This window comes from Macrobrachium nipponense, chromosome 49 (assembly GCF_015104395.2).
Source record: "Macrobrachium nipponense isolate FS-2020 chromosome 49, ASM1510439v2, whole genome shotgun sequence".
NCBI classification, from domain to species: domain Eukaryota; kingdom Metazoa; phylum Arthropoda; class Malacostraca; order Decapoda; family Palaemonidae; genus Macrobrachium; species Macrobrachium nipponense.
This window is the reverse complement of record NC_087224.1, coordinates 5,914,049-5,924,497: the sequence shown is the minus strand read 5'-3', so window position 1 is coordinate 5,924,497 and position 10,449 is coordinate 5,914,049. Positions and strand designations below refer to the sequence as shown.

Below are 10,449 nucleotides of genomic sequence, written 5' to 3'. Positions count from 1 at the left end.
TTATTGCTTGAGTGATGGGATTTTCACTGATCTCGACTTTGTCATAATGTAGGAAAATATGGACATGGTTGGAGATTTTTATCGCGTGGTTGTGTATATATGAATTTGTCTTCACTCTCTGGAGGTGACTGACAGACGGACAAAGTTTGAAGTGGCCAATCGCCCGCTTATGTAACAACCCTCTTTTAATACTTTGGAGCCAGAAGACGCATTAAAGAACGCCCCCTGCGTTTAGACTGCTCGGTCATGCCAGTGTTGGCAGCTACAAGCAACTGGTTCTTAAAAAAAACACTATACAGTGTGCAACAAGACAAGACAACTGTAATGTAATCCTTAAGACTTATACATGATAAAGGGATGAGAGAGAGAGAGAGAGAGAGAGAGAGAGAGAGAGAGAGAGAGAGAGAGGGCTGACTCACACATATCGTAAGCCAGGTTGCGTCACAGCTGTCATGGTCATCGACGGCAGAAATCTGCAATTTTATTTTTACCGATGACGCCCAATCGAGACGTACAAGCAGTTATCTATAAACGCCTGAGAATAGTTTCACACCTTATACTCATTAGTATCTGTTTCAGCTTTCGTACAAGAAGTAAGTGTCATTTGCGAAAGGTCCTGTGGTTATAATATATTGTCTCTAGTAAGCAGTACTGTGTACTATATCATTTATGTCATTGTGACCTGTAAGCTCTTTGGTTTTAGGGAAGTAGCTCTTAGATATTTCCTGTGAAAATTCTGAAAGTAAATAAACTGCCTACTTTTAGTGTCCTGTCGCGAACTCCCTGCGAAGTCGAGATTGATTTTTCCTATTTCCCGAGAGACATTCAATCCAAAACGTTTCCCACCTAAACCGGTAGAGAAGTTATATTCCTAGTACTTTCAAATGTGACGTGAGGAAGAGGAATTGTGTTCCTCGCTGTACCAGTAATTTTTAATAGATTCTCAAAATCCATTTTTTTTAACCTTTTTCCAGCCCAACACACGGTCAGCCATTGGAATATCATCTGACATTATCTATGAATTCCTTATTATTAGATTTATATCACTGGACACTACCACAGTTTCGTATAAATCCTGATTTTAAGGGCGAGAAAAGTATAGTTTTTCCTCTTGCATAACTTGAGAGAAAAACGGATGAATTAAATAAATTGAAAGAAAAAACATTCTTCCAAATTGCAACCTTGTCTGTCACGTCTCCTTCTAGAGAGATTTTCACCTTTTAAAGTTACAAAGCCCCTAACTGAGAAGAACGTCTTGCGAATGACTGTAATCTCTCTTATCAAATTTATTTGGTGCCATTTTCTCTACGTTATTTGCATTTGGTTTCATGGCTCGTCTCGGCTCTTCAGAGGTGAGGCAATATAGACAGCGTTTGCTCTCCTCTCTCTTCTCTCTCTCTCTCTCTCTCTCTCTCTCTCTCTCTCTCTCTCTCTCTCTCTCTCTCTGTGTGTGTGTGTGTGTGTGTGTGTGTTGTTCAGAGGAATTTATTGCAAAACTATGTAGATAACAGTATTCCTCTTCTGAAATTTCTCTCCCAGCTCATACCCCTCCTCCTACTGTAAACCCCGTAAACAGCACCCTCCCCCTTCCCCTATAGCTACCCCCCCCCTTTGTCCCTCCCCCCAGAGCAATGAGCCCCCCCCCCCCCAGCCCCAACCCCCCCCCATCCCCCCCCCCCCCTGCCCCCCCCCCTCGTCCAGGGACCAGACTTCCATTCATTTTGCATTCTTCTCCTGCGGTATATGACGCAGTTTGTCCGGTGACCTCAGATTCCGATGATGTCAGTGGTCGATGACGTCACGACGTCCTTAGAATGATCCCGGTAATGTTACGAAAGGTCCTATATAGGATCTCGAAGGATATTCGATGCCGGTTTAAAATCGTCTGGGCGGGGAGCTGTTTCCCCTTAGACAGGTGGTGGCTGGAAATAGTTATCAAAGCCACATTTATATAGTTCAATGGCTGAATAGAATAAAATTGTTTTATTTCCAGCATCGAAATAGATTTTATATTTTGTTTTCACTAATAGGGACTAAGTCTTACTATTACCTTTTACAACTTATGTCACTCCTTCCACTTGTTTTTTATTTTTTTCCTTAATTCGTTAAATTTTTCTTTTATTTTGAAAAATTTAACTTGCTTAAAAACAGTTTTTGTTGATTATATTTTTAAGCTTATTATGATATTTCATGCACATGTTCTTTCAGAACTTATTCTCTCTTAGATTTTTATCACATCAGTGTCGAAAAAGTTGAGACATAATAGTATAAGTGCTTTAGTTTGCAAAAGCACTTATCACTTTCAATAAATCATTGGTATTTATTTCACTAATCTCTCAGGACCACCACTTCAATTTTACAAAAGCCCCTATTACTCTCATCAAATAGTTTATATTTATATCAGGTAGTTAATGTTATTTTTCACAAATTTAATAAATCTGGCGTTATTTTATTTTCGGGTCCTTATCTTGAAAAAATATATTAATTTATTTCTTAAAAGTTACGTTATCAACCTTTCATAAATCCGGGCCCCCACAAGTTATTATTTAAAAACAAAAGTCCATTTCAATTTAAATTATTTTAAATTTACTTAAAACGTTACTTTATCACCTTCAAAAATGCTCCAACTTAAAGTGTTTAATATCAAGATTTTATTCAAAATGCCTTCACGGAATACTTTAAAAGCCATTTTCAAAAAAAAACACTCATTAAATATTTATTTCACTAAATGCTTCACTTTTAACAGAAGCATTTATCACTTTTTTTATGTTTATTTCACTAAATGCCTCAACTTTGCAATAACATTTATTGCCACTTTCAATAAAAAAAATTTGTATTTCACTAAATGCTTTAATTGTACAGAAACATTTATTGTCACTTTCAGTATAACTAATTCATTGTAATTCACGATTTTCTGCTCTCCCTCAGGACCATCGGTTCAACCCCAACATAGACGGCAAGACGGTTATAAGACGCGCTCCATGCTTTGTATGCCAATTAAGGACACGGCAGGTGAAGTCATTGGAGTTGCTCAGGTGAGTGACGGGGTCAAGGTCCTGCTCGTCCTATCTGGCGTCGCAATGTCTTATTATTGTATTATTTGCTTGAGGTGTCAAGAAACGTATTTCCAATCAAGTTACCAAAAAAATTAAATTTGAAATACTTTTTTCAGGTGATCAATAAACAGCAGGGCCAAGCTTTCACAGTCAACGATGAGAAGGTGTTCGAATCCTATCTCCAGTTCTGTGGCATCGGCTTGAGAAACGCACAACTTTATGAAAGATCCCAACTGGAAGTCAAGAGAAATCAGGTAAGGTTTGGCTGTCCATTTCAAGAGTATAGGTTTGATTGTTGGAGGATTAATCTTCAAATAGAACTGTGTATTTGCAATCTTGACTATTGAGTATAACAGACTTTTTTTAATATTTATTATTATTGCAGTCATCATAATGTTCAAAGCTTGATTATCTTTTCTGTATGTGACCCATGGAAGTGGTCTTGTTTTTCTCCATGTACCTATAAATACACACCCAGTTTTTTGTTCACTGTATTAGTGTATAAAATCATTCCCTGCATTACTTAACTCTCCATGATGAAGAAACTTTCCTTTTTATAGACCCATCATCTTGTTTAGGTAGAGTCCAGAGGTTCATACCAAGCCCCCTCCTCCCTTTTACATATTACCACTTGCCCTATGATGGGCCCATGTTATCTTCAGGCCAGTTTAATCTAGACCAACCCAACTAGAAAGAAACAAGACACTTTTGTTAATAAGATTACTAAGATAAGTCATAAGGTCATAATGTGATAAATACTATGGTAATTGAGTGGTTTCTTGAGATACATTTGTGCTGTATTGCGACTTATTTACTGGTTACATCATATTCAGCTTTAACTTTCCCAGGTACATAGACATTGCATTTAGATATGAATGTTTTTAAGGTAACTTTATTGGATTTTGCCATGCAGGCTGCATTAGCATTTTTGGAATTAGTGTTTATTGGAAGTTTGAGAGACTCAATTCACTTAAGGATACATTCAAGATATGCATATGGGATGTTGCTGTTAGTCAAGAATGCATTAAATTTATTTGTGCTTTGGATATTTCCATATAAGAATACATAAGCACTGTTCAGTTAGATTTTTCTCAGTCAGGAATACATCACATTTCATCGCTCAAAGTGTTATTTCAATGTAGGTTTATAAACGACTTCCTTCACCAACATTGTATGACACCTTGAACTGATAAGTTATATGTATAGGAACTCAAGTCATGAACATAGATAGGCTATTGTCATAAAGAGAACAGTCAGGAAATACTTCAAATTAAGAACCCTTGGCTTCATTAGAATTTTCCCTCTTACTATATTGTAATATTTGCTGTTCTAAATGAAAAGTTTCATATTTTCCCCATTAATGCTCTCTTTTTCTCCTCTTGTCTAATATATTTCCCATTTTTCTATTTGAAATGTCTCTTATTCTTCGAATATAAATTTTCCTTATTCTCCCAATTAGCATGTTTCATGTTCTCACTAAAATATGTGCTGTTTTTGCCTATTGAAAATTGTCCTGGTTTAATGTTTACTTTTTCCTGCAGGTGCTACTTGATCTTGCTCGGATCATCTTTGAAGAACAGAGTACCATCGAACAAATGGTGTACCGTATCATGACCCATACACAGTCACTTCTCCAATGTGAAAGAGTCCAAGTAAGTCATGAGAGATAGAGGCTTGCGGATGTTAGATCACCTGTGTATTATTTCCCTGTGGGGGTTAGTGCTATCAGTGCACCTCATGTGGTGCACTATAGGCATTACTAAAGGTTCTTTAGTGTCCCTTCGGCCCTCAGCTGCAACCCCTTTCTTTTCTTAAACTCTACCTGTGTTCACATCCTCTTTCTTCCACCTAACTTTCCACCCTCTCCTGACAATTGTGTCATAGTGCACCTGTGAGATTTTCCTCCTGTTACACCTTTCATACCCCCTTTACTCTCGATTTTTCTGTCAGCGCTGAATGGCCTCATAGGTCCGCCCAGTGCTTGGTACATCAAGGCCTTAAATCTCATAGTATTCCATTCCATTCCAGCCGGTGTTATTAGAAGCAGTTTTCAAATGCACAAATTAAAGTTCATTATATGCCTCATTGCTATAATCTTTCAACTCCTTTACATTGTTCTGAAGCTATAGGTTTTGATTGTTTACACATAAGAATTCACTGGACTTTTTCATTGAATGCATAAATCTTTTCTTACAGATCCTCCTCGTACACGAGGCATCTCAGGGAACATTTTCACGTGTATTTGACCTGGAGGTGAAGGACCTGGAAGGAGAAGATGCAGAGAGTCGCACTAGTCCCTTTGAGTCACGCTTCCCCATCAACATTGGGATCACTGGGCATGTAGCTATGACTGGAGAGGTAAGCTGTTGCAACTGCATTAGTATGTAAAAGCACATAGTTATTTGGAACTGTCTGGATAAAAATTAGGATCCAGAGATGCCCTCTGAATACAAAAATGGGTGGTACCAAGCACCATTAAAATATTGTCAACCTTGTGGCAATTAACTCCAGATGATATCCCATCAAGATACCAAATTGTTCTGATACCTTACAACATTTTCATTCAGTTACCATCTAGAGCCTGAGATTTCTCAACATTGAGTTTGGTATGAGAAAAAATTTAATTTTTGTTTGTGTAAGGGAATTCAGATCAGTATAATAATTTTACATTTATTACTCTAATTACTGTCAAGGTCATTGTCGAATAAATTTTATTATCATAGGAGTCTTGTAAAGTATTTATAGGCATTAATATGTCTGCACAATTCCAGACTGTTTGCATCATCGATGCCTACGAAGATTCCAAGTTTGATGCGTCGGTGGATGAATTCACAAATTTCCGACACAAATCGATTTTGTGTATGCCTATCAAGAACACAGCAGGGAAAATAGTTGGTGTTGTGCAACTCATCAATAAATTTGATAACCTACCCTTCACTAAAAATGACGAAAACTTCTTGGAGGCGTTTGCAATCTTCTGTGGCATGGGCATCCACAATACACACATGTAAGTGTTTGTTGCAGGTGTCAGAGCCCAGCCCAACCTGCTTATATGTACTAAATCGAATATACTGTATCAGTGAATATGTGTTGGTCTTTGAGTGAAACACATTTTGACAGCTTTTCTCATCCAGTACATATATTCTTAATAGCTATAGTGGCGATGAAATCTTATCATCTCAATCTTCACAGGTATGAAAAGGCTGTGATTGCGATGGCAAAACAAAAAGTGACTCTCGAAGTGTTGAGTTATCATGCCACTGCACCTAGAGAAGATGCATTTAGACTCATGGTGAGTGTATTTGTGTTGACAGTTTATATATTGCATTGCATTTTGTTATGTTATCGACTGTCCAAAAGGAAAAAAATATCCACCTACCTAGGTATTCACATTTTTTCAGTAGAATTCACTTTGGTAAATTAGAAGTACTATACTGAATCTGACACTGTTGCATGTAGTTATTGTTTGCATTATATATATTACTGATTTATACTGAATATGCAGTTTTTGTGCAAATTAATCCCTGTTTACTCCATTATCATCATTGAAGTGTAAACATGATAAGGGGAAATTGGAAAATTTGCGTCCCATCGTAAAAGTTTATTCCCTTTTATTCATTCTCATGCTAATAGGTTAGTGATGTAAAAGCAAGATAATAGGAAATAGAAATGGTACATTTTGGCTGCAGCCGTCTTTATTCCTTGAGACCATTTTGTCATATGAATGTGACAGTACAGCAGAAAATTTTCCAGTCACAAATATCACAATGTGAATACACCTTTTGAAAATAAAAATGTGCAAGACTTAATTTCCAAATATACATGGAGGTAATTATACAATTTGTTGACATGAAAATGCTTGTTGTGTATTTTAAATTTTCTTCAGTGAAAATGTATCAAGAGAACCCAATTCTCGAAGTTTATTCAAGATTCAGTGCTTTGAGAATTGCTGTATAAATTACAAAGTATTTAGGAAATTTTGAAAAATTTTGTATGCATCCTTTTCCTTAGAGCCCTGGATGGCAATATCTATACTAATAATTCCTTTTTTTATCTCCAACAGAAAGCGAAGGTTCCTTCTGCGCAAGCGCTCAAATTGTATGACTTCAAATTTGATGACTTTAGTCTAGATGATGATGGAAGTTTGAAGGTATGGAAGAGTTTTTAGTTTTACGAAGTTTCTTTAGAGATCAGTAGTCATTTGGAATACCAGAAGATGATGCATCATTTTAGTCCTTGTTTATTGTACTGTCAGTCTTCTGTTAATGGGAGTAATTCTTCTTAGACTATTAGAAAAAGTTTTTCACTAAATACTACCTGTAAATAATAAGGGTTTGGTTGGGTTATGAAACGAGAGAGAATAAGGATTATGAGTGAATTAATTGGTAAATTGCTTTTGTGTGGCTTATTGGAAACTGATCAGTGAATTATGCTTGACCTATGACCAAGTAGGAGTTGGATTAACACCAAACTTAATTTTTAAAACTTGAAATGTTACAAATGAGAATTTACATGTTGAACATGTATGTATAGTATTTGTACCATTGATAAAAGAAAAATTATAAAGTACGATTGTAATCATATCACCTTTTAGCTCAGTAAAATTCCTCACAGTTGATTTAACAAGTATTGTTTGTTTTCCCAGGCTTGCTTGAGAATGTTCTTAGACTTGGACCTCATTGGGAGGTTCCACATCGAGTATGAAGTTTTGTGTAGATGGCTACTTAGCGTTAAGAAAAATTATCGTAATGTTACCTACCATAATTGGCGCCATGCTTTCAATGTTGCCCAGATGATGTTTGCCATAATCACAGTAAGTAGAGTCTAGTATACTATGTAGTACTTTTAGTTTTTACATCATGTGAAAATGATTGAGAATTACTTGAGTTTTATATTCGGTTTCTGATTACTTTAGCAGTATTCTGTATTTCCCTTTAGTTTTGCTTTCAGTCCAGAGGACTGTGAGAGTTAGGTAGATGCATAAAACATACATAAAAAACTGTTTAAAAACGAGTAGGTTTGCAGTTGCCAGAGGAAGTTTGATGCTAAATGTATGGAAACTTGTTGTTTTACATGTCTGAAGTCTCCTCTCGTAACACAGCATCTTCCCTATCTTGCAGACAACACAATGGTGGAAAATTCTGGGAGAACTGGAATGCTTAGCCCTATTAGTGGCATGTTTGTGTCATGATTTGGACCACCGAGGAACAAATAATTCCTTCCAGATTAAGTAAGCATAAAGTAAAAAGTTTGTTGGGTAATTTAACATTCCTATTATTAATTATTACAGTACAAAATATTTTTTCCCAGTGTAGTGCATGCATTTCAGAGCTTTTAAGATTCTTGGTTCACGATTTGTACTTGTAAGTACATATTTTTACAAAGTTCATTATTAGTTTTTGAAGTACCGTAGTACATATTCAGTTTTGGCAGTGTGAGTTTACTGTACATACTGTACATATAAACTAACAGTGTTTTTTTTCAATTTAATAAGACTTTCATTGTAAAATTGCAGAGCGTCTTCTCCCCTGGCCCAGCTATACACCACCTCAACCATGGAGCACCACCATTTTGATCAGTGCGTGATGATCCTCAATTCAGCGGGTAATCAGATCCTAAGTAACTGTACTCCTGACGAATATTCCAGAGTTATAAATGTTTTAGAAGATGCCATCTTGGCCACTGATTTGGCTGTTTATTTCAGGTAGGTGTGTTCTTGATATTGTCATTTATTTTGTCTTCATTAATATGCTTATACTATAGGAGTTTCCATTTAGATTTGAAAGACGTTTACTACAAGTTTTTTTATGCTCATTTCCCTCTTGTGCACTTTTGTTTGTATTCCCACCTGGTCCAATTCTTCTTACTTTTTAGCCATGATTTTTTTGCATTTCTATACTTTCATCTTGACACTGTACCATCATGTCTGCTACCTGCTGGCTGATTTCTCTTCTCTCCCCACTACATCTCCTATTACAGTATATCAGTCTTTGAGCTCTCTACTCTGCAGTCACCGTAATGTTGGTTATTTTATATATAGCATGAAGTACTATATTACCAGTAATTATTGTAATATATAATGCAACCTAGTGTAGGTCAGCATTGTCTAATATATTTTTTGATGATCATTACCTACATTATTTTGGCTAGTGTGTGCTTTTAGATGAAATTTTACCTGCAGTTGTGTATATAATAATTAGATAATGAGGTTTTCAATAATAAGAACTTGTCGGGTTGGTGGATTGGACTGATAGTACATTCAGTGCTCTCTGCCTGTGGAATTGATAATCATAGGACTTGATAAGCTGGTTATAATAGTATGCTCGATAACCTTACTTTATTCCCATACAAACCAGATTGACACTACTATGAAAGTTTTACATTTCCCCCACACAGAAAGCGAGGTAGCTTCTTCAATTTGATAAATTCACAGCAAAATGACTTTGGAAAGGAAGAGCAGAGAGAACAGTTACGAGGTATGATGATGACTATATGTGATGTTGCTGCTATCACAAAACCGTGGCCAATTCAAAAGCAGGTATGTGCAGCGAACATGGTTTTATTGCTTGTCTTTAACCATAGTACATTTCAGTACTGCTCTATATTGCTTGGTGTATTTATACAATGCACGGTCATTTATTTACAAGAGATTTTTTTTTATTTTCTGTTATTACCAATATAATTTCCTTTATTTTGCAGGTTGCGGAACTTGTAGCAGGAGAGTTCTTTGAACAGGGTGATATAGAAAAGCAAGAATTAAAAATAACTCCAATAGTGAGTAGATTTTGTTTTAAAGCATGAAGTTTGTTTGAAATGTTTTCAATCACTTTTACTTTATATCACAATATGTAGTCAATAAAATATAAATGTTATAAAAACTGAATATTACAATAAAATGATTTTGTTACAGGACATGATGAATAGAGAAAAGAAGGATAAACTTCCAATGATGCAAGTTGGTTTCATAGATTCCATATGTTTACCTGTGTATGAGGTAAGACAAACGCTTTCATGCATTAACAAATTTATCATAATATTGGTTGTAAATTTATTATTTCAAGAGGGAGGTAGTACGTTTTAATTTTTTTGAGAGAACTTGGTTCTCTCAAAAACCTTACACTAGTAAATATATTACTTCAAGAGGGAGGTAGTATAATGTTTTTGAGAGAACTTGATTCTCTCAAAAACATTATATTACTCTTCATACCAGCTGGTACATTTTCTATTTCCGTTGCAGTGTGCAGTGTGGTACAGAGTAGGCTGGAGAGATGGGGTCTTGTATGCATCTATTCTTAAGAACACCTCTTTTGAGGTCTTTGCTACATCGTATGTTGTCTTCACTGGCACGATGTTCTATGGACGCGAGGAAGTGTGATGGGCTCTGTTGGGTTTT

The 10,449-nt window shown here is 36.0% G+C and overlaps 1 protein-coding gene across 1 annotated transcript in view; it reads left to right on the top strand.

Moving 5' to 3' along the window:
• Positions 1-10,137, top strand: part of LOC135205191 (dual 3',5'-cyclic-AMP and -GMP phosphodiesterase 11-like) — a 16,435-nt gene extending 6,298 nt beyond the window's left edge. Inside the window, 14 exon segments of the mRNA XM_064235555.1 lie at positions 2,929-2,956; positions 2,959-3,035; positions 3,173-3,310; positions 4,598-4,708; positions 5,253-5,414; positions 5,828-6,063; positions 6,249-6,348; positions 7,120-7,206; positions 7,702-7,869; positions 8,177-8,286; positions 8,572-8,760; positions 9,453-9,594; positions 9,756-9,830; positions 9,967-10,137. Coding sequence (XP_064091625.1) covers positions 2,929-2,956; positions 2,959-3,035; positions 3,173-3,310; positions 4,598-4,708; positions 5,253-5,414; positions 5,828-6,063; positions 6,249-6,348; positions 7,120-7,206; positions 7,702-7,869; positions 8,177-8,286; positions 8,572-8,760; positions 9,453-9,594; positions 9,756-9,830; positions 9,967-10,137 — 1,794 coding nt within the window.
• The last annotated feature ends 312 nt before the right edge of the window (positions 10,138-10,449 follow it).